Here is a 23,603-nt window from a genome sequence, read left to right on the forward strand (position 1 = left end):
TGGTTTGTTTTAGTGTTTTAAAGTATAGTTTTGCATTCTTTGAGTCTAGTTAGTGTTTTAAACTTTGTTTTTACGTTTTCAAGTCAGTTTCCAAGTGATTTAGCAATCCCTCCTAATCCCCGGCCTAGAACGATCCCTACTTACATACTTTACTACAATTGATAAAGAGAGGGTTTAATTTGTGTGTTTAGTTATTTTACGCATCACATAACACTCTTAATCTAGGACTGGATACCGTGAGCCTCCTTCAGAGGGCTCTCGCTATCTTGCGCATCCTCCACCATTACCATGAACTCCATCTCTCTCTCTCCCCCTCCCTAAAATCGGAGACTCTTTGTCAACAAATCCCATAGATTCAAAAATCTAACCCCAAAAACTGTTATCCAGACCCTTCATGAATCACTTCCACAGAAACACACTGATCATAGTAATTTACTGATCAATTATACCACATCAATTATACCAGTGCATTCATCAAATAAGCATTTCCATAAACAGCATTCATCAAATCAAGTTCCACAACCTACGAAAACAAAGTGGCAACTGAGAGATCGTTTGAGGGATTTGAGACTGAGCTTCTTCCATAAACAACATACCTAGAACTCCCCAAGTTTTCAAATGGAAATTAAACATTTAAATGGCTTATAGTAATTTAACAAATTCTTTGTTAGTGGAGTAAATAATTTGTAACCACCTATTTCCTAGTAGGAAAAATAAAAAAATTCAATTTTAAAAAAGAAATGTACATTTTAGTTCAATTTCCACAACAATAGTAATTTATGTGGACTAAAATTAAGATTAACTAATACATCCCATCAACTGCAACTAAACAACTTATAGTAATTTAATCTGTGTTTGTGGATATGAGAGAGAGAGAGAGTTATCTATTATAAAGCCAACCTTCTTTGAATTCACTTCTTGGTCCTCTTGTGGCTTATTACCAAAACTCTCCACTGCATTTGCAGTAATGCCCTCTACTTCTGCTCCTGCGATAATTATCATTCCGTAAGTAAAAGGTACAAAAATATCAATTATTTAATGATAGATATTTACTTTAGACTTTTGAAGATTCAATTCATCCTGCATCTTCTCACACTCATCTTCATGCTGAAGCCGCAAACTTGTCAGCTCAGCTTCATGTTCGCTCCTCATTGAAGTTATTTTCTATGAAAATGATAAACTGGTTTGTAACGTAAGCATATAACACTATACTTAAATTAGCAGTTCCAATTCAAACTATTTATTTGAACCTCTCAGTTCATTTTCAGCTTGCAGTTGGATATGCTTTAGCTCTTCACTGTGTTCAGATTGTAGACTGAGTATCACGTTCTTGGTGCTCCAACCTATCAAAATACAAACAATATTTTACGAAATTTCCAAACAACCAACAACAACAACAACAAAGCCTTTTCCCACTAAGTGGGGTCGGCTACATGAATCCTAGAATGCCATTGCGCTCGATTTTGTGTCATGTCCTCCGTTAGATCCAAGTACTCTTAAGTCTTTTCTTAGGGTCTCTTCTAAAGTTTTCCTAGGTCTTCCTCTACCCCTTTCGGCCCTGAACCTGTCCCGTAGTCACATCTTCGAACCGGAGCGTCAGTAGACCTTCTTTGCACATGTCCAAACCACCGTAACCGATTTTTTCTCATCTTTCCTTCAATTTCGACTACTCCTACTTTACCTCGGATATCCTCATTCCTAATCTTATCCTTTCTCGGGTGCCAACACATCCAACGAAGCATCCTCATCTCCGCTACACCCATTTTATGTACGTGTTGATGCTTCACCGCCCAACATTTTGTGCCATACAGCATCGCCGGCCTTATTGCCGTCCTATAAAATTTTCCCTTGAGCTTCAGTGGCATACGAAGGTCACACAACACATCGGATGCACTCTTCCACTTCATCCATCCAGCTTGTATTCTATGGTTGAGGTCTCCATCTAATTCTCCGTTCTTTTGCAAGATAGATCCTAGGTAGCGAAAACGGTCGCTCTTTGGTATTTCCTGATCTTCGATCCTCACCCCTAACTCATTTTGGCCTTCATTTGCACTGAACTTGCACTCCATATATTCTGTCTTTGATTGGCTTAGGCGAAGACCTTTAGGTTCCAACACTTCTCTCCAAAGGTTAAGCTTCGCATTTACCCCTTCCTGAGTTTCATCTATCAACACTATATCGTCTGCGAAATGCATACACCAAGGAATATCATCTTGAATATGTCATGTTAACTCATCCATTACCCATGCAAAAAGGTAAGGACTTAAGGATTGTTGATGCACAAAATCAGTGAGGACTTTGGTACAACAGAAAGTATTAAGTTTGTGACCTTCGCTAGATTGCTCTGGTCATTAGTGTGGATAAGTATGTAAATGGATAGAGACAGGAAAGCAAACACAAAATGTACGTGGTTCACCCAGATTGGCTACGTCCACGGAGTAGAGGAGTTCTCATTAATTGTGAAGGGTTTACACAAGTACATAGGTTCAAGCTCTCCTTTAGTGAGTACAAGTGAATGATTTAGTACAAATGACATTAGGAAATATTGTGGGAGAATAATCTCCTTTTATAGAAGAGAGTTTCTAGCCTTGTTCTGACATTGACACGTTTCATGTTATGATTGGCTTCCGATGTTGACACATGTCGCGCTATGACTGGCTCAAGTATGGTACAAACAGTGCTCCCCTAAGTTCCCGAGTGAGGGAAGCTCCTCGGTCGGGGACTTGCAAGATCTAAGCCACTGAGTAATCATGAAACTTTTAAGTACCGAAGTGTGGTATTGTCTTCACTTGCCTTATCTGTCTCATAGGTAGATGTGGCATCTTCTCTTGAAGTACTCTTCCTCCATCCATGAGTGGTATCTTTAACCGGTGGAGATGCACAAGGTAATGTATCAATTTCACTTGAAGCTTACTTGTAGTTTCAGGCTTGGTCAAGCGCGATACAAACCATGTAGTAGAAGTCCCCCAAGTCGCCAAGCTAGGAGATCTGCTGAAAGAGGTGATAGACAAGGTAAGCAATCAGAGCTCCAAGCAATCAGTCCCAGATCAGAAGTTTAATTTCGAGTTCCGGCTGATTGTTCTCATTCTCCCTATCTTGCAGGCAGCATGAAGGATAAAGAGAAGAAAAAGGAGAAGAGATGATATGAGATATTTTTGCTTTTGAAAAAGTAACTTTCCACAGGCTTATTCTTGAACTGGGCTGGAGGGTTTTCTGGTTTCCTCCAGAGTATAAGGCCGACTGAAGAATTTGAGGGTCAAAACAAGTCCATCAAATCTAGAGTACGTTCGACCCTGATGATATGGGATACTTTTGCTGTTGACAAAGTAATGGATGTATCGGCATGTGTTCTGTTACGCTTGTCTCCACATGCTTCCTTGTATCCTTCTCACTTGCCTTATCTGTTCCTCAGGCAGATGTGGTATCTTCTCTAGAAGCATAAGATGTTGAAGATAAGTACTCGAGAGCAATGTCAGGTAAGGGGTTCCAGGCAGTCAGTTCCTGACTGAAAGCTTGATTCCAAGCGCTGACTGATTGCTCTTTTTCTCTTTGTCTTGCAGGTAAGAACAAGGCCAAAGGAAAAGACAGGGAAAAAGCATGATATGGGATACTTTTGCTTTTAACCCTGATGATATGAGATATTCTTACTCTGGTGTAGCTTGTTTGCAGATGTATTATCGGGGGGAAAGAAAGCTGAGTATTTCGAGAGGCTTCGTTGGGAGTACCTTCTCAGATATGAGGAAGGGTTAAGCATTTTTACAGGTCTGCCTGTCCGTTGAGGATTGAGGTCGACATATATAGGAGTCTCCCTAACAAAAAATAGTAATGCTATTCCTTTACCCTTCTTGGTCATAGCAATGTAGTGGGAGCTGCAAGCTTCACGTGTTTTAACTTTGTCAGAGCACTTTGAAAAAGTGGTCTGTGGTATCTGGAAAGCTGATGTTGCGTGTGAAGATTACAGACAAGCTTTATCCAAGGAAATCTGGCTCTCGAAGTTTAGAAAGCGGTGCCTCTTCGATTTTCGAACAAGCAATCTTGTCGGGGATCTGGCTCTCGAGATTCGGAGAACGGTGCCTCTTCGATTTTTGAGAAAGCAATCCTGCTGGGAGTCTGGCTCTTGAGATTCGGAGAGCGGTGTCTCTTCGATTTTTGAGAAAGTAATCATGTTAGGAGTCTGGCTCTCGAGATTCGGAGGGCGGCGCCTCTTCGATTTTGGAGCAAGCAATCTTGTTGGGAGTGTTTTCTCGAATGTGAGTAAAGGTTGGGCATTTTTGCTAGTCTACCTTGCCACGGAGCACAGAGGTTGACACACATAGGGACTTTCCAGTTATCAAGCAGTGGTGTTGTTCCTTTATCCTTGTGGGTAATAATATGGTAGCTAGACCTTCAAAATTTATGTGTCTAAACTTTGTCAGAGATCTTTGACAAAGTTATCTGTGGTACCAGAGGAGCTGATGTTGCATGTAGAAAGTGGTGCCTCTTTGAAATCCGGAGAGTGGTGCCTCTTCGAGTTTTGAACCAACGACCATGTTGCTCTTTCTTTGCTATTCTTTTACCCTTCTTGGTCATAACAATGTAGTGGGAGCTGCAAGCTTCACGTGTCTAAACTTTGTCAGAGAATTTTGGCAAAGTTATATGTGATACCCATGAGCTGATGTTGCGTGTGGAAAGTGGTGCCTCTTCGAAATCCGGAGAGTGATGCCTTTTCGATTTTTGAACCAACGTCCATGTTGCCCTTTCTTTTCTATTCCTTTACCCTTGATCATAGCAATGTAGTGGGAGCTGCAAGCTTCACGTGTCTAAACTTTGTCAGAGATCTTTGACAAAGTTATTTGTGGTACCCGAGGCGCTGTTGTTGCGTGTGGAAAATGGTGTCTCTTCAAAATCCGGAGAGTGGTGCCTCTTCAATTTTTGAACCATCGACCATGTTGCCCTTTCTTTTATAAGGGCACCAATTGTGTGCAAGAAGTACATTCAGAGAGTTATTGCTTGTAGGAATTTTCCCCTTATTTTGTACTTCAGAGATTTATTAGACCTCATTTCTCCTTCATCATTTCTGAAAATGTCTGGCCCATCCAACCGTCGTTTTGACTTGAACTTTGGTGAAGAGGCAGCTATGTCTCCTCAAGACAACATATGGCGCCCATCCTTCTTATCCCTTACTGGTCCTCTTACCGTTGGAGACTCTGTGATGAAGAATGATTTGACCGTTGCGGTGGTGGCCAAGAACCATTTCACTCCCATAGATAACAGACTACTTTCCAAACGGTCTGATGAGTTGGCTGTTAAGGATTCCCTGGCTTTCAGTGTTCAGTGTGCAGGTTCTGTGTCTAATATGGCCCAACGCCTATTTGCTCGAACCCGCCAAGTTGAATCATTGGCGATTGAAGTGATAAGTCTCAAATAGTAGATTAGAGGGCTCAAGCATGAGAATAAACAATTGCACAGGCTCGCACATGACTATGCTACAAACATGAAAAGGAAGCTTGACCAGATGAAGAAATCTGATGGTCAGATTTTACTTAATCATCAGAGGTTTGTGGGTTTATTCCAAAGGCATTTATTGCCTTCGTCTTCTGGGGCTGTACCGCGTAATGAAGCTCCGAATGATCAACCTTCGATACCTCCTCCTTCTAGGGTTCTATCCAGTACTGAGGCTCCGAATGATCATCCTCCGGCGCCTTCTCTTTCTGGGGCTCTACCGACTGCTGAGACTTCTCCTAAGCAACCTTTGTGAAGGCTCCCTCTTGTTTGTTTATTTTGACTCATGTATATGTACATATTTGTAACTTATCGAAGATATCAATAAATAAGCTTTGCTTCTTTTCAACGTATTGTGTTAAATACACCAAAGCCTTCTTCACTAAGTTCTTTGAATTTTTTCTTTTGTTGAAGCTTGTATGTTGAAGCTTTGTGAGTGAAGCATATAGGCTGAGGTAGTGTTCCCTTAATTTCTCGAGTGAGGAAAATTTCTCGGTTGGAGACTTGAAAAATCCAAGTCACTGAGTGGGGTCGGCTATATGAATCCTAGAATGCCATTGTGCTCGGTCCTGTGTCATGCCCTCCGTTAGATCCAAGTACTCTAAGTCTTTTCTTAGAGTCTCTTCCAAAGTTTTCCTAGGTCTTCCTCTACCCCTTCGGCCCTGAACCTCTGTCCAGTAGTCGCATCTTCTAACCGGAGCATCAGTAGGCCTTCTTTGCATATGTCCAAACCACCGTAACCGATTTTCTCTCAGCTTTCCTACAATTTCGGCTACTCCTACTTTACCTCGGATATCCTCATTCCTAATCTTATTCTTTCTCGTGTGCCCACACATCCAACGAAGCATCCTCATCTCCGCTACACCCATTTTATGTATGTGTTGATGCTTCACCGCCCAACATTCTGTGCCATATAGCATCGCCGGCCTTATTGCCGTCCTATAAAATTTTTCCTTGAGCTTCAGTGGCATACGGCGGTCACACAACACGCCGGATGCACTTCATCCATCCAGCTTGTATTTTATGGTTGAGATCTCCATCTAATTCTCCGTTCTTTTGCAAGATAGATCCTAGGTAGCGAAAGCAGTCGCTCTTTGGTATTTCCTGATCTCCGATCCTCACCCCTAACTCATTTTGGCCTCCATTTGCCCTGAACTTGCACTCCATATATTCTGCCTTTGATCGGCTTAGGCGAAGACCTTTAGATTCCAACACTTCTCTCCAAAGGTTAAGCTTCGCATTTACCCCTTCCTGAGTTTCATCTATCAACACTATATCGTCTGCGAAAAGCATACACCAAGGAATATCATCTTGAATATGTCCTGTTAACTCATCCATTACCAACGCAAAAAGGTAAGGACTTAGGGATAAGCCTTGATGTAATCCTACAGTTATGGGGAAGCTTTCGGTTTGTCCTTCATGAGTTCTTACGGCAGCCTTTGCTCCTTCATACATATCTTTTATAGCTTGGATATATGCTACTCGTACTCCTTTCTTCTCTAAAATCCTCCAAAGAATGTCTCTTGGGACCCTATCATACGCTTTTTCCAAATCTATAAAGACCATGTGTAAATCCTTTTTCCCATCTCTATATCTTTCCATCAATGTTCGCAAGAGATAGATTGCCTCCATGGTTGAGCGCCCTGGCATGAACCCGAATTGGTTGTTCGAAACCCATGTCTCTTGCCTCAATCTATGCTCAATGACTCTCTCCCAGAGGTTCATTGTATGACTCATTAGCTTAATACCCCTATAGTTCATGCAATTTTGCACATCGCCCTTATTCTTGTAGATAGGCACCAAAGTGCTCTTTCGCCACTCAACCAATATAATTAAAAGCTTGCATACAGTTTGCTTAATTACAAATAATGCAGGGCAATTTTCATTTCCAACCAACTGTACAAACACAAAGATGTCTGCTTTAACTACCGCTCTATTGAACAGTAAAAAACCCAAAAACTCTGAACTAAATCAAAATAAAAAAATTGGGTAAATTTAACATCATGTTATATCAGTGTTTCAAAAAACTCGCCTCGGAGTGTGCCTAGGTAGCCAAGGCATGCCTGAGGCGTTTGATTGGGCGTTCCCAGTACCCTTCAGCGACCCAAATCTTGCTTGAAATTTGAAGTTTTCTGGAAACCTGGTCTGGGTTGCAGCGGCGTCTTCATGAAGAAGACGACCGCGCAAAGAAGAAGAAGGGTTTTTTTTTTTTCATAAAAACTTGGCCCTGAATGATGCCGTTTTGGCCAAGCCTTTTAATGTTTTTAATGACTTGGCCCAAAACAACGTCATTTTGGCCAAGTCTCTTTTTCTTTTTTTTTAATATAGGAACATTTGGTCCCCATATATCAGCAACAAGCAACCCAATCACAAGAGGTCTCTCCTCCTTCCCCCCTCCCAATCCTATATTTCAATTTTACTCCAATCTCATACCTCAATTTGTTTCAAAATTCTCCACACCAGCAAGTAAGTTTTTTCGTATTCTAATTAATTGGTCACTGGTAGTTTGGCCACTTGTTTGATTGTTGAAGTTGATTAATTTGTTTTACAAGTATTGTAATATATATATATATATAGATGTAATTTTAGGTCTCATCAGGCTTCACCTCACGCCTCACGCCTCACGCCTAGGCAGGGCTATCCATAAAACACCTCGCCTACGCCTTCGCCTTTTAATACATTGCGCTATATGTACCTTCACAGATTTGCGAACTCATAGAGTCATTGGTGAGTCGACTCAGCCTTGTGTTGTGTTTGGCTCATATAATTATGAGTTGGCAACAATTTTGATAGTGTAACTTTCTGAGTGCCACAGGGAAATGGCAGCAACCACTTTGTGTTTGGCTTTCGGTTGTGGCATGGAAGTCTTGTTTCAAGAGAAGACATGGTGACTACCACAAGCAAAGTTGGAAGCAAGCAAGTCTTGACTTTGTGTTTGCTTGCACGTAATTGTGCATGTTTTATTTTCTATGCATTAAATGGCAAATGGAGAAAAAGTTGCACTCTATAGGCTAGGTATAGAAAAGGGTGTTGCCGTGTGAACTTAAGATTTTCTTGGTCTTGGTTGTTGGCATAATTGTCGGTGCATGACTATAAGTGAAGGAAATAGTTATGCATTGAGAGTGCATCCGGAGGAGAACACAAAGGAGAGAAAATAGAGTGAGAGAGAAACTCTTGGGGTAGAGTGAGGTTCTTGGGAAAATTCTGTGAGTGTACAAGGGATTGGGGTTTGGGTTATGTTGATTTAACTCAAGTGTATCTTGTACTAGTTATTCTCAAAGTGAAGAACAATATCTTTCCGGGAACGTAGGCAGGATTTTGCCGAACCTCGTAATTCTCTCGGTGTCTTTATTTCTTGCATTTTAAATTGTTCAACTGTGGGTTTGTAGTTTGGTGAGATAATCTGAATTTGGTTTTGCACTGACCGGCCAAAGCACAACACCTTCATGCCTGCGTGTAGACTCATCCCTGCGAATTGCAAAGCTCGAGTCACCGAATCAATAGGGCGCAAATATATATGGGAAGAGGCATACGTTGAAACATGTGCAACATAGATATATTAAATAAATGCGAAAGCAACCATTAATACACCTGCAAGCAAGAAACTACTCACGGTGCCCTTGGTGCAGATGGACCAACAACCAAAGCGTTTTGAGCTCCTCCCATCTGCATTTCCTTATAATCTTCATGACACACATGATATTACAACCAACAAAATAGCTTAAGCATGTTACAGTGGCAATATAAAATACCCAGATAGACTTAACTTCCACAAAACAATAAGCTATAACTTCCCTACTTCTAACTGCTTATTAGAAATTTCAATTAGAACAAATAATACCTGTGAGGGCAAGGGCATCAGAAGGTCATTCAGAACCACTTCTCGGTGCACCAGACTCAGCCGGGCAAGGCGGTTTTTGGCTAGCCATAGGTTGAATCCTACATACTCCATGCTTATCTAATAATTCAAATCAAAATTTTCATTCCAACCCAACATTCTTCAAATCAATAACTTCAGAAAGCTTATAATTCACAAAAAAAACAAAAGAAAAACACTAACATTTCAACTCTATAAATTCAGTAACCTTGTGGCTAATGCGAAGTCTTTTACTGCAAAGAAAAAACAAAGAGTGAGCACAATTAACGCACAAATTTTCAAATAAAAAAAAACTACATTCAACTCAATAATTTCAGAAAGCTTATAATTCACAAAAACCAAAAGAAAAACACTAACAATTTCAACTTTATAATTTCACTAACCTTGTGCCTCATGCGAAGTCTTTTACTGCAAGAAAAAAAAAAGAGTGAGCAACAATTAAAACACAAATTTTCAAAGAAAAAAAAAAACTACATTCAACTCAATAATTTCACAACCCCAAAAATGACAAAAAGTAAAGGCAACGGCCGTACCTCTCGGGGGTCAGGAGGAGGGAGTTAGCCATGGGTGGGGGGAAGAGATCGAGAGATTGTTTGAGGGGTTTAAGACTTAGCTTCTTCCATAAGCAATATACCTAGAATTCCCCCAAGTTTTCAAATGGAAATTAAACATTTACATAGCTTATATAAAAAACCAAAATATAAAAAATTAATCAAAAGGTTGAGAAAACTCACATCCCAGTAATGCTCATTGCTGATATTAACACCCACTGACAACAGCCCTTGATTTGTGGAATTCCCACGCCCAACTCCATGACCTCTGTCTCTGCCATCCCTCTCTCCCTCACAACCATACCCACTTTTGACCCACCCCTCAATCCCGACGCCAACCCTTGATTTGAGGAGGAAAAATCAATCCAACCCCCATTTTCGCAAGTCTCACTCCTCCCTCTCAATTCCCCTCCTTACTAATCCACGCCCATCTCCCTCGTTGTAGCTCTGCAACCCACGTTTTTTGGCAAACCTCCCTTCTCCCTTCCTCTCCCTGACATTCCACACCATCCTCCCCTTCTCTGTCTGTAAATAATCCAGCCCCATTCCACAAACCCAGCCTAAGCCTTACCCCTACTCCGGCCCCCTCACCTTCTCGAAACCAACTCTCAAACCCTAGAACGCAACACTCTCACTCTCTCGCAACCCACTCTAAGTGACACGGATGCAAGCCTCGCCCTATCTCCCGTCGTCGCCTAACCCTAAAATCACGCTCTCCCTCCCTCCTCTCTCTCTCTCTCTTTCTCTCTCTCTTTCTCTCTCTCTCTCTTCCAAAATCGAGCATCACCACTCAATCCCCCTATTTTTCTCTCCCTCGAATTGTACACCCCCTGTGACTCTGTCTGCCTAAGCCGCATGCCCTCCTCTCACCAAATCCCTATCACTCTCTCCCTCCCTCCCTCCCTCCCTCTCTCCCTTCTCTCTTTGCTCGCTCGCTCTTTTCCGACGGCATGGTCTTACCGAGTCCCACTGCAGCTCACAAAGAAAGGAAAGTCTCTAACCCACCCAATCCGTTCGAAACCTTACAGACTAAAATGACCATCGCACCCTTGCCTTTCCATAATTATCAACACGCGGCTTGAAGATCAGCGGCAGAGAGAGTAGTGGCAGCCTCGTAAATAAGGTGAAATTCGGACCCAAACATTGTTCATTTGTACAACAATTTCTCCCCCTTCTTTAGACTATAGTAATTGTATATTCGATTGGAGAAAGCCTTGGCCTTTATTTGTTTAGAAGGGAATATTCTAAACAATTTTAATTCAAGAGAATTCGAGCTCGAGTGCAAGAAAGTAAACACATTATTTCATTGGCTTAACTCACATCTATCGCTACTTAGTACTACAGTTTAGTAGTATTCATATTCACTTGTAAGTGAGAGGTCATAAATTTGATTCTCACAAAAAGTAAATTTAAACTACATTATTATGACTAGCCCATTACGAGGTTTAGCCTACTCCCCCACTTCCTACATAAATAATATCGCTTGTTAAAAAAATAAAAAATAAAAACTCACATGTACAAGTTATCATAATCTTTAATCAAGTACGAAAAACTATGATATGGGAAAACATAATGTACCAAAATTATGAAAGACGTTACGGTTAAGTAAATGTACTTGTAGTTACACAGTATCCTCTCTATCAAACGAGGCCTTAGTGTGGTAGAACAGATTAAATAGGAGAATGCCCTAGCCACCTATTGAACATATCAAAACACTCCTTAGGATTGTACTCTGGAGCTGTATGCCCTCCTGCCCGCACAATTGCATCTTGGAATCAATTCTAAGATCAGAAATGGTTATTGATTTTAATTAGTACATTAATGTACGGATGTTATCGGACATGCCTTTATGGTCGCATATGTCAAATTATACTCTTTATTTGAATGGTAAATTGTGTATCTGCAAAATGAATCAGTGACAAAAGAAAATTGAGAACAAAGGACCAAGAGTTAGTATTAAATATTCCGAAAAAATCACGAAAACAATAAAAACTGAGCTTTATAGGTATAATATACTAACCCTGCAACTTGATCATCAGAAAACCATGGTTTCCAATCATCTTCAAGTGTCAAGTTCAAGGATTCTATCCACGCCAGTGTGCTTACATATGGTATGCTCATATCACGATCACCACTGTAGATAAATACATGTAACTAAGCTGCCTCTTCAATTTTTTTTTTCTAATTTTTTATTTCTTAGAACGGTAAAACATGAAGAACGTATCATATTTAACAATTTACCTGTAGACTAAAGCACGAAGGGACTTTTTGCTGAGGCTTCGATGATATTCAAAACTACTTGGGACATCAAACGTATAAGGTGTGGTTTTATTGCATTCAGCCCATTCACCTTTTGTTCCCTGTTTGTAATTAATTGTTAATATATATTTTTGTTTGAAATTAAATGGCTGCAAGTTTGTATCTTCTATTTAATTGATTAGAGATAGCATTAGGATATATATACCTCTCGAATGTTGAGAGCTTTACGGACATTTACATCATTCGCCCAAAGAACAGCGTAGCGGATCCTATCTTCCTGCAACACATCTGTCAGTTTGTTACTACTCAATAAAATGAGTCATTTCGCAGTTAATAGAGTCCCTTTTCAGTTAACAGAGAGGGTGGATTCGTATTTGTGACCTCTTCCAGCATTGAAAAGAAGTAATGCTAAACTAAGAGCAAATTACCATACGATGAATATCAGAGAGAGAGAGAGAGAGAGAGAGAGAGAGAGAGAGAGAGATATACCCGGCACAACTGCAGAGAAGAGGGGAAATCTTTCAAAGTATCCTCAACAGGGATTGAGATACCCGCCTTCCAATTCCAGTTCATTTCTAACACTGTTAATTCGTTATAGTCGTTTGCCTTGGGGCAGAAAGGTGCCAATATGTGTTCGGAATCAAGTCTTCCAGTGCACTGCGTACTCAATGATCAAGTTATTGAACTAAACATGGTAAATACCAATATTAAACTAAACATGGTAAATACCAAAAATATATATGACAATATTTGGGAATTTCTTATATATTCATTAATCTTCAAAATGGAGTATATATAGGAGTTACAATTGGTATTACATATGTACTTCACCAATGTGGGACAATAAACTACTATTTATACTCTAACTAATATATAACTCGCACCACAAGTGACTTTATATAATAGAGGATCAAAACCATGTAGGGTGTTAGGATTGTGTGTGTGTGTGTGTACACATTTGACACTTTACATGATCAGATTGAAAATCAAGAATGTATATAGGGTGTCAAGTTCTGATCCACATTTTAGATTTTCCTTTGAAGATTATCGTTATAAAAACATGAACTAAATATGAAATTATTTAGTCATATACCTAAGAGAGAATAAATAAAACAATCCTTTATTGACAAACAATAATGAAACCTTGATAAGCATAATCAAATGATCAACGATTTCTGATTTCTTAAAAATTTTCACACAGATATTCTGAAAGCTTGAATAATCGAACCACACTTTGAGATGACCCCCAAAATACTTTAATTCTTTGGATATGCAACCATGGTGATACGTACTGTTCGCGTCAGGAATTTCCGTCGGGGACGTTTTCCTGGCCGACAAGCGCACAGCTCCCCAAGAGGTTGGCACCGGTTGAGAGTTGCTGTCGGGCTTCGTCGGGCAAGTCTCGTTGGGCAAGTCTTGTCGGGCAAGGCTGAAAGAGAAGGACAAAGTTAACTTTGAGAGGTGCCTTTGTGGGGCCTTAGGAGTAGGCCTTGAGGCTCACAATCAAGGTTAACTTTTAAGTACTCAGGCGTGCCACTGCCATCTTCAGCATGGCAGATGTGAAATGGATGTCGAGTTTTAGTTGTATATATGTATATACCCGAGAAACCGTGTTAGTTATGATAGGTGCCTTTGTGGGGCCTTAGGTATAGGCCTTGAGGCTTCCTATCAATAACTAAACCAGTGCTCGAACACATCATATTTGTGCTCGTAAGTGTAGGAGTCTTTATAACTATTATACTTCTGATTACCCGAGTCTGAGAGGTAGAATGAACCCAAATAGGTACCTTTGTAGGGCCTCAGATGTAGGCCTTGAGGCTTCCCTTTAGAGTTCGTTCTTATACTTAAACGTTCTAGACCGCAGAACGGAATGAATCCAAATAGGTGCCTTCATGGGGCCTTAGGTGTAGGCCTTGAGGCTTCCCATCAGAATCCATTCCATGCTTACGCGTTCTATGATAATCATAATATAATAGAAATAAGACTAAGAGGTAGGTCGATTACTTGCGCCCCAAGTAACTTCGGATTTCTCGTTTATCAAGGATTGTCGTGGATGGGTTAAGTCCACATAAGGTTCTTTTTTATGCCTTGAGGCCAAAGACTTTTAACTGATCAAATTTACATGCCCGAGGGCTTAGAACTTAGATCTGGTTTGAACAATGAATATATATTCAAATCGGATCCGAGTACTGAGAAAGCCTTTTAATAGTCATCTTGCTAGAAATAACTGGAATATAACTGGAAGTATACAACATATTGCTAGGCTAATGAATGAAAAGAAAAAAACACAAAGAAGGTCGGGCAAGGTTTAACCTTGTCGGGCAAGCCTGGTCGTCTTGCAGGTTCCTATCTTTGTGGCTTATTAAGGGTCTGAGAGCTTTTTAGGGAGAGGTAAGGAGAGGAGTTTTAAAGAGAAATCGATACTAGAGCAAGGTTGAACAGGGTAGCAGAGCTATTACAAGGGTTTGAGTGAAGGCTTGTCCCGAGAGGGATGAAGGCTTGGGCTGACTACAGCTTCGTTCTGAAGGCAAATCTGGCTTTGAGCAGAGTTTGTGCTTGCATTTGTTTGTTTGTTTGAGTGTCTTTATTCCTGGTTTCTCTTTCTTCTTATATAGACAACTCGACTTGGCCTCCTGTAGCAGTAACCTTGCCCGAATGCGGTTTGAAGGGTGATGACTCATCAGCTATTTTACATGTACTGCCACCATAAAGTACTTTATGGGCTGTGTAGCTGGTCAGTCTATACCACTTGGCCTTTGGGTAGGTAAGCAAGTGGTCTTCATGAGCTGCACCAAGTCAAAAAAGGCCCTTTCAGCTTTTCTAGATTTCGACTGGGCTTCGCCTGACTTTCCCTTCAGGCCTCCTTTTGGGCCAGCTCCTTTCTTGAGCCCAAAGTTCAAGTTTTGATCAAAACAGTGCCCCCTTCAATCGATATTTAGCCTGGAATTCCAGGCGCCAATATTAATTGAAAAAGCTCCTTTATTAAAACCCATGAATCCCTTGCGTTTGAACTCTCCAATCCCCTGTGTTTACAGCAAGAAATCCCCCTCTAAGGTTTCACCCTCGTCATCTTCTTTGGTATCCCCTTCTCGAACTTCATCAAATGGCTTCGGAATCTAGCCAAACCCAACCCTTTTATGAATCTGGCGAAGGAATCGCCACTCTGCGTCGTCCACTCAACGGGCTGCATCGCCCTCGGGCAGGTTTGCATTCCGAGCTCTTCTTTGAGGTGCATTGGGCACAATCATTGGGTCCCGCTTGGATCTCTCGGGTCCCTTCAATGGTAGAAAGTAACATGCCCAGCGATAATTGGTTTTCCCCAAATCCCTATTCGGCTAGGTCGGGCATCTTTTCATCCAAATGGTCATCATATTGACGAGGCTTTCCTCTGATGAACGACCCTGCCTGGGCTCAGTGGATTGATGAATTAGAGCCTACTTTTAAGAAGAGATGGATGGATAATGGTATTTACGAATTAATTATGCTCTCGAAGATTTCCATCACTCCCAAGCCCGAATTGCTTGTTTCTGCCCTCCTTTTCTGGAATTCGGGCACGAATACTTTCGACTTCCGCATGGGCCCCATGTCTCCAACCATTCTTGACATGGCCCAGGTTTTCGGGTTAAGGCCCTTGGGCAGGATAGTGGACGTCACTCAAGACTGGGTTCCGTCCTCTACCACTGGAAGCTCAAGTTCATCTACTACCTTCCTTTCTTTGAACTATAACTCTGCAACTTTCAAGAGTTATGGGACCTCCTTCAAAGGATTTATTCCTTTTGTAAAGGAGAATTTTGGGGCGGGCTCTTCTCGGGTTGATAAAGATCAAGAGCACATGTATTTCCTCTTATACTGGCTCAACAAACATATCTTCCCCAACAAGTCTAAATGGGTGAGGGTTGAATGGATCCCCTTAGTAGAAGCTCTTCATAACTTTGATGACGTAGCTACAGGTCCATTCCTCATTTCCCATCTTTATCATCTCCTTTTCGAAATGACTCAAGGCGAGCCATTTGAGACCAACTTGAATGGGCCTATATGGATGATACAAACTTGGCTTCAATGGTACTTCCCAGAGTTTCGGGCTGCCAATTTGGAGTTCCCGGAGGGTGTGGCCCCTGCCCGAATCTTGGCTGAAGCTGCCCCTATAGACCACTCCACCTTTGCCTGCTTCTACTTCTTCAGAGTTTGTAGGACTCGGTCAGATTTAGAATAGGGTGCGTCGGTCTTGAGGAGATATCCTTGGTTTTCTGACCAAGTTTTTCAAGATGCCCCTGGCGAAAATGCTACTCCCTTTTGCAGGGAGAAATTCATTAGCTGCATTCAACCGAGAGACCTGGCCTGGGGAGTTCGGGGTAATAGATATGACAAAGGTTTGGAGGTGTACCATCCTAACTTTTGCAGCAGGCAGTTGGGATTTAGGCAGGCCATTCCTGTCCTGTTCTTCGACTCTATCCATTGTGGTACTTCATTCCAGTTACTAACTCCACCTGAGGTGACATTCTGACCTGCCCGACGCAGTCTTGACGTAATGAGTCAAGCGACTCGAAAGTCCATCGTTCTCAATTTTGAATGTACTTCGCTCTTCTCTTCTTGGTGGGAAGACAAATGGACCAAGAAGTATGGAGGAGATTTGAAAGAGACTCATGATCGCCTTTTCAACCAACTTTCTCTTAAGTTATACCCCAGCTCGGGCGAGCTTGAAAATTGGAAGGAGATGATCCAAGAGAAGAATCGGTCACTTCTGATAGGTACTTCTCTTTTAACCTGATTCTGTTTCCCTTCTGAAGTCTTTCTATCCTTACTTTTGTTTGACCTTGCAGCCCCAATGGATGTTGAATCAGAAGCCATTGAGTCCGAGGATGACTCAGCTGATGTTGCAGTTCTCCATAGGGCGGTCGCAGAGGCTGAAAGACAAGAAGCTGGGGAAAGTGTGGATGTTTCGGAATCCTTTGGGGATTCAAGAGCTGAAGAAACACCCGAGGCAATTATTAAAGCACCCAAACGAAAGAAAGCGGCTGTGTTTAAGGCTTCAGATCCTGATCCTGCACTTCTACCCAAAACCACACGACCAATTCTTACTAGAAAGAGTAAGAGAGCAAAAACTATTGCCTCTCTTAAGTCATCAGCCCCATCTGCTCCAGTCCCTGAGGCAGGCACAAAGAAGCAATAATCTTCCAGTAAGTTTCTGCTTTCCTTTATCAAACTGCTACCTTTCTCCTTTATCTAACTGTTTCTTGTTTTTTTTTTCTCGAAAAACAGGACCTCAAGCATCCAAAAGACCAATCATTGCTTCTAAGGAGGAACCATTAAGAGCTGCTATGCTCAAAAAGGCTGAAGAACTGCAAAATATCGTCCTCAAAGAACTCGAGGTATGATTTATATATTTTTTGCTAGACCTCTTCTTACTTTCACAGAACTTTTAAATCTGATTACTTTGAATCAGGACGCAAGAAAATAAAAGCTTTTTCCGCTCGAGGCCTCTCCACAACTTGCCCGAGAGACAAGTTTCTCTTCTTCCCAGGTTAACCCTTCAGAGGTGTTTTTTCTTCCTTTCTAACTCTTGGATAACTCTTCAATTTCTAGACCTAATGCCTGAATCTTTTCTCTTCTTCTATTTGTATTTAGGCTGGGGCATCTGCCTCCTTGCCTAGTCATGGCCCTCTTCTGAAGTCTGTGGTTTCTTCTACTGCTCTGGATGCAACTCCTTCCTCTCAATTTGATCCATCTACAGGAGTTATGTTGCACTTCGTGGATGAGGACAGTAACTTGGTGAGCCATTATTCCCACATTGAAATCCTGTATATTGCTTCCAAATTAACTCCCGCTCATGTTTTCTACAGCCTTCTCCGGTATATGACCCACCTCATCCCTTAGTGGTATCAGATAATGAACCCATAGTTCCTGAGATTCATGTAGCCTCAGAGGTAGCAATCTCGCGGGTATCTGTTTGCCCGACAGTTGGTATTGATGAACCTTCTTCTCCTCCTCAAGACCAAACTCAGGTATAGGAATATTTTCTTCTTGTTTTCCTCTTATGATTTATTTACTAACAATTACTGCTGTCTCTGGATATCTCTAGGGCACTGGTACAGGTTCAGGTGCAGCTCTTTCCTCTCTTGCTGATGGTAAAGAATCTTCCCCCCAACAAGGAGTTAGTACTCTTCCTGGTGAAACCCCAGGGCTGAGTCAGGTACATTTCTTCTCTCCAAAGCCTCTTTTTGCCTCAAACTGTATTTAGATTGTCTTGACCTGGTCTTTTGGCTTTTTCCAGCAAGTTCCAAAAGAAACTTCTCCCTCTCATTTGGTCTGTAAATCAAAACGCTCCCGTCCTCATTTATCTTCTTGAGGTACTGACTTTCCCCCCTCTGGAATTGAGAAGATCAGGCAGACAGAGATTGCCCCCCAGTTGGCATTGCTCCATTAGAGGGAGCTGCAGTGCAGGATCCTCCTCCTTTTCCATCCCCAAACCCTGCTAAGTTGCCCAAACTTTTTGAAGCACTTGGGCGGCTTGAGACGAGGTTAAGATCCTTAAGACATACTTCAGTGACCTCCAGTTCTTCAGAGCAGCAACAAGTCTTCCAAGAATGGGCGAGGAAGGACTTCACTGCATTATTCAGCCTCAAGGCTCTTTGTGATTTAGAAAAGGTCACAATTGAGTCTTTCAAAACTGGTCGGCTATCAAAACCTCAGCACGATTCCTTTCTCTCTTTCTTTGAGAATTTGAGGGCTCTTATGGAGCAATACCAGAGAGCTGATAGACAAGCTAATCGGGCAAGATTCTTTATGGAGAAAGAGTCAAGTGTCTCCGCTCAAGTTGATCGGTTAATGGATGAAAGCTTGCGAACAAAAGAAAGGGTTAAAGTTGTTACTTCTGAAATTCAAAAGCTGGAGGAACAACTGGTTGCTCTTAAAGCTGAACAAGCAACTCTTCTGGATACCCTCGAAAACCAAATTGAGGGAGTAGAGAAGTCAAACTCGGAGTTAGAGCATACTAGGTCCCAACTTGTAAATAGCCATACTGTTTTGGCCGAACCTAGTAGGATATTTGTTATTATACAGACATACCACTCTCGAATAGTGACCCTGAGTGAAGATGTCAATTTTTTAGAATAGGATGATTTGTAACCCTTTTCTTATTGGAATGAACATGTGTTTTGTCCTCTGCGCTGCTCTTGGTACTGTTAGAATTGACTTCGGGCAACTCTTCTTCCCCTTGATTACTTTCTTATTTCTTCTACTTCCCTCGTTAGCAACAATCTTAGGGCCTAATCTTGATTCCTTGGTCCCCCTCATGGTACTTTTATTCATGCAGGGGTGTTAGGACAACCCGAGATCTTTCCTTTCCTCTGCCGTACCAACTGGTGACCCCGACTCTTCTTTTTAAATGAGGTTGATCATACTGATAGGAGCCTCCGGGAAAGGGTTTGTATCCACCGTCATACCGGCTTGTGGCTTGTCAAGTGACAACTTTCCCTTCACTATCAGGTCTTGTATCCAATCTCTAAACTGGACGCAATTGACTATGGAATGGTTGAAGGTATAGTGTAACTTACAATACTTCTTCCCTCTGAGTTATTCTGGCTTGGGCATCTTTTTGGTATTGTCGGGCAAAATTACTCTTGCCTGCACCAGTTCTTCATAGATCTCAGGTGCCTTGGCCAGATCGAACGAATAACTCTGGTACTTGGGTGGTTTCATGGGGACGAAACCCCCATCGTTCATTACGATCTTCTGATCTTTGACAGGTTGGACTAGCCCTTTTACCGTTAGTGGTTTGAAAGGTGTGGTCATTTCAGCGGCACATACGTCAATGTCTTCTTCATCATGGCCACCCTCATGCTCTGGCCTGGTTTCTCCTACTTCCACACGATGAATTGCAGCTTTGTTTTTGTAAAAGGGAGGGATCTTGGAAGTGTGCTTCACTTGTTGCTCTTCTTGCAACAGCCTCTCATACTTAGTGGCAGCAATTACCAATTCTTGCAGCTCGTTGAATTGTGTATCATAAAATCTCTTCCTCAAAGGTAATTTCAGAGCCCTCTGAGCAATTGATATGAGCTGCGCTTGGTTGACGGGGAATTGGCATCTCATCCTTGTTTTCCTGAACCTCATCATGAAGTCCTCAATAGATTCATGATCGTATTGTTTGACTTCAACAAGGTCATTGATAGTCAATTCTGGCTCAATTCTGTAAAACTGTTCGTGGAAAGCCATCTCCATTTGCCCCCAGTTGGCAATAGAGTTAAGGGGTAATAGCGAATACCACTGAGATACTAAACCAGCCAATGAATTCCCAAACAACCTCAATTTATAATTTGGGTTGCCCTCATATGCCACACAATGATTGGAGAATTTGAAAATGTGGTCTCTGGAGGACACGCTACTGTCTTCACCTGTGAACGTTGGGAATGCAGGCATCTTGAAGTTGAGAGGGAATGGATTTAGCTCGTCAATATATTCAGGATAAGGCTTTTGGTAAGTGACCCTGAACATCGAGCGGGCCCGCGGTTGAGCATTTTGAGCTACTATCCTTCTTAGCTCAGCCAATTCTTCCCTCAGCTACTGAGTAGCTGAATTATCATCATGATCGATGAGAGCAGTGTCGATTTTGGGCTCCGGTCGTTGCCCGTACCAACTTCTCTCCTTGGTTCGGGCTTCCTCCAGTTAGTCCCCCCTCCCTTATTAGCCAACGGGGGTGGCCTGTAAGGTGGAGGTTTATCTGAAGTAGTGGTGCCCTCCTTTCTGCTAGTCTCCCCTATCATTACAGGCATTCCATACTTCGTTCTCTCTTGCTCGCTCTGCCTCCTATTATTAAATGATAATAATGGGAAGCTGGAAGACTCTTTTTCCAGAACTAGCTCTATCACAGGTTGACTCTTTTCAGGAACCACTTTATTATTTCCCTTATCCTTTTCTTCTTCTAATAGTGGGAATAAAGGAATGATTGGTTCACTTCTCATGGTGACTTGGCTCATCCCACTTTCCTGAGGCCCTTTTGGAGTAGAAAACTCTAGATCAAGTCTTCTCTGTAGATTCCCTGTTAATGTACAGAGCCTACTCACTTCTCCCTTGGTTTCCAAGGAGATTATTTCCATGCTTTTTAGTACTTGGATCATAGTAGCTTGTAGTTCTTCACTAGTTCCCTTTCCTTCCGATCTCTCATATGCGGTTGGGCTTTCTAGGACCACTCGTCCTGATGGGGAAGAAGGATTTTCTGATTTATTTGCCATTTGTAGAATAAAAGGTTGAGGGAGACCCTCATTTGGGCAAGATCACAAAGTGTATTATCCCACCGGGCGTGCCAAAACTATGTTCGCGTTAGGAATTTCCATCGGGGTCATTTTCCTGGCCGACGAGCGCACAGCTCCCCAGGAGGTTGGTGCCGGTTGAGGGCTGCTGTCGGGCTTCGTCGGCAAGTCTCGTTGGGCAAGGCTGAAAGAGAAGGACAGAGTTAACTTTGAGAGGTGCCTTTGTGGGGCTTTAGGTGTAGGCCTTGAAGCTCACAATCAAGGTTAACTTTTAAGTACTCAAGCGTGCCACTGCCATCTTCAGCATGGCAGATGTGAAATGGATGTCGAGTTTTAATTGTATATATGTATATACCCGAGAAACAATGTTAGCTATGATAGGTGCCTTTGTGGGGCCTTAGGTATAGGCCTTGAGGCTTCCTATCAATAACTAAACCAGTGCTCGAACACATCATATTTGTGCTCGTAAGTGCAGGAGTCTTTATAACTATTATACTTCTGATTACCCGAGTTCGAGAGGTAGAATGAACCCAAATAGGTGCCTTTGTAGGGCCTTAGATGTAGGCCTTGAGGCTTCCTATTAGAGTTCGTTCTTATACTCAAACTTTCTAGACCGCAGAACGGAATGAATCCAAATAGGTGCCTTCATGGGGCCTTAGGTGTAGGCCTTGAGGCTTCCCATCATAATCCATTCCATGCTTACACGTTCTATGATAATCATAATATAATAGAAATAAGACTAAGAGGTAGGTCGATTACTTGCGCCCCAAGTAACTTCGGACTTCTCGTTTATCAAGGATTGTCGTGGATGGGTTAAGTCCACATAAGGTTCTTTTTTATGCCTTGAGGCCAAGGACTTTTAACTGATCAAATTTACATGCCTGAGGGCTTAGAACTTAGATCTGGTTTGAACAATGAATATATATTCAAATCGGATCCGAGTACTGAGAAAGCCTTTTAATAGTCATCTTGCTAGAAATAACTGGAATATAACTGGAAGTATACAACATATTGCTAGGCTAATGAATGAAAAGAAAAAAACACAAAGAAGGTCGGGCAAGGTTTAACCTTGTCGGGCAAGCCTGGTCGTCTTGCAGGTTCCTATCTTTGTGGCTTATTAAGGGTCTGAGAGCTTTTTAGGGAGAGGTAAGGAGAGGAGTTTTAAAGAGAAATCGATACTAGAGCAAGGTTGAACAGGGTAGCAGAGCTATTACAAGGGTTTGAGTGAAGGCTTGTCCCGAGAGGGATGAAGGCTTGGGCTGACTACAGCTTCGTTCTGAAGGCAAATCTGGCTTTGAGCAGAGTTTGTGCTTGCATTTGTTTGTTTGTTTGAGTGTCTTTATTCCTGGTTTCTCTTTCTTCTTATATAGACAACTCAGCTTGGCCTCCTGTAGCAGCAACCTTGCCCGAATGCGGTTTGAAGGGTGATGAATCATCAGCTATTTTACATGTACTGCCACCATAAAGTACTTTATGGGTTGTGTAGCTGGTCAATCTATACCACTTGGCCTTTGGGTAGGTAAGCAAGTGGTCTTCATGAGCTGCACCAAGTCAAAAAAGGCTCTTTCTGTTTTTCTGGATTTCGACTGGGCTTCGGCTGACTTTCCCTTCAGGCCTCCTTTTGGGCCAGCTCCTTTCTTGAGCCCAAAGTTCAAGTTTTGATCCAAACACGTACCCCTGGAAAGCTTGAAGACTATTGAGGCATAGTTGATTGTTTGGATCTACATCTACGTATTCGCCATTGCAATTCCTTGTAGTTGACTAAAAATAAAGCAATTAAAACTGTTAATTTGTGGAGTGCAACTTGAGTGCACTACTGCATCCGAATCTTATAAGAATGTAGCGACACATTGTACTCAACACTTGTATAATTGTTATCTATGAGGGTTTATTCCTTTGCTTTGCATAAGCATATTTTTTATTCAAACTTTAGATATGATATTGCTATGTGCTTCTTAGAAGTTACAAAGGGACCTTAAAACTTAGCTCTTGAAACAAAACCAACAGCGATATGCATACCTCGTATATTCTATCTGATATAAGCGCCATACGATGAGCATACTCGATTCTCGAGTTAACATCCCCTTTAACATTTATAGCTGGATTGCCAATTATGTATCCCTGAAAATCCATTATAGATGAAATCAATTTCTAGCACAATGATGTCATGAAATTTGACAGTATAAGAAG

General features: G+C 41.8%; 1 protein-coding gene, 1 long non-coding RNA gene and 1 pseudogene across 2 annotated transcripts; 1 reads left to right on the plus strand and 2 right to left on the minus strand.

Annotated features, from left to right (window-relative positions):
- Window positions 1–212: 212 nt before the first annotated feature.
- On the minus strand, window positions 213–1,161 carry LOC126621172 (uncharacterized). Its single transcript, XR_007622816.1, has 3 exons — window positions 1,054–1,161; window positions 901–986; window positions 213–317 (listed from the first exon to the last, which is right to left on the minus strand). It is a non-coding gene; the product is annotated as an uncharacterized LOC126621172 (long non-coding RNA).
- A 10,722-nt stretch (window positions 1,162–11,883) lies between these two features.
- On the minus strand, window positions 11,884–23,462 carry LOC126622634 (serine carboxypeptidase-like 10). Its single transcript, XM_050291400.1, has 6 exons — window positions 23,433–23,462; window positions 23,089–23,174; window positions 12,658–12,832; window positions 12,374–12,445; window positions 12,151–12,269; window positions 11,884–12,043 (listed from the first exon to the last, which is right to left on the minus strand). The coding sequence occupies exons 1-6, from the start codon at window positions 23,460–23,462 to the stop codon at window positions 11,884–11,886; spliced, it is 642 nt and encodes a 213-aa protein (XP_050147357.1).
- Window positions 17,487–18,592, plus strand: LOC126621168 (uncharacterized; annotated as a pseudogene).
- Window positions 23,463–23,603: the final 141 nt, after the last annotated feature.

This window comes from Malus sylvestris, chromosome 5, assembly GCF_916048215.2.
Source record: "Malus sylvestris chromosome 5, drMalSylv7.2, whole genome shotgun sequence".
Taxonomy (NCBI): domain Eukaryota; kingdom Viridiplantae; phylum Streptophyta; class Magnoliopsida; order Rosales; family Rosaceae; genus Malus; species Malus sylvestris.

Bases quoted from the DNA above. Each gene is read 5' to 3' on its own strand.
- LOC126622634 (XM_050291400.1), bottom strand. From the start codon at position 23,462: ATGGCGCTTATATCAGATAGAATATACGAG. The intron at 12,833-23,088 runs GTACGTGTTTGG...TTGATCATTGAG, and splicing joins AGTCTTCAAGCTTTCCAGGG to TACGCAGTGCACTGGAAGAC. The intron at 12,270-12,373 runs GTATATATATCC...AATTACAAACAG, and splicing joins AAGCTCTCAACATTCGAGAG to GGAACAAAAGGTGAATGGGC.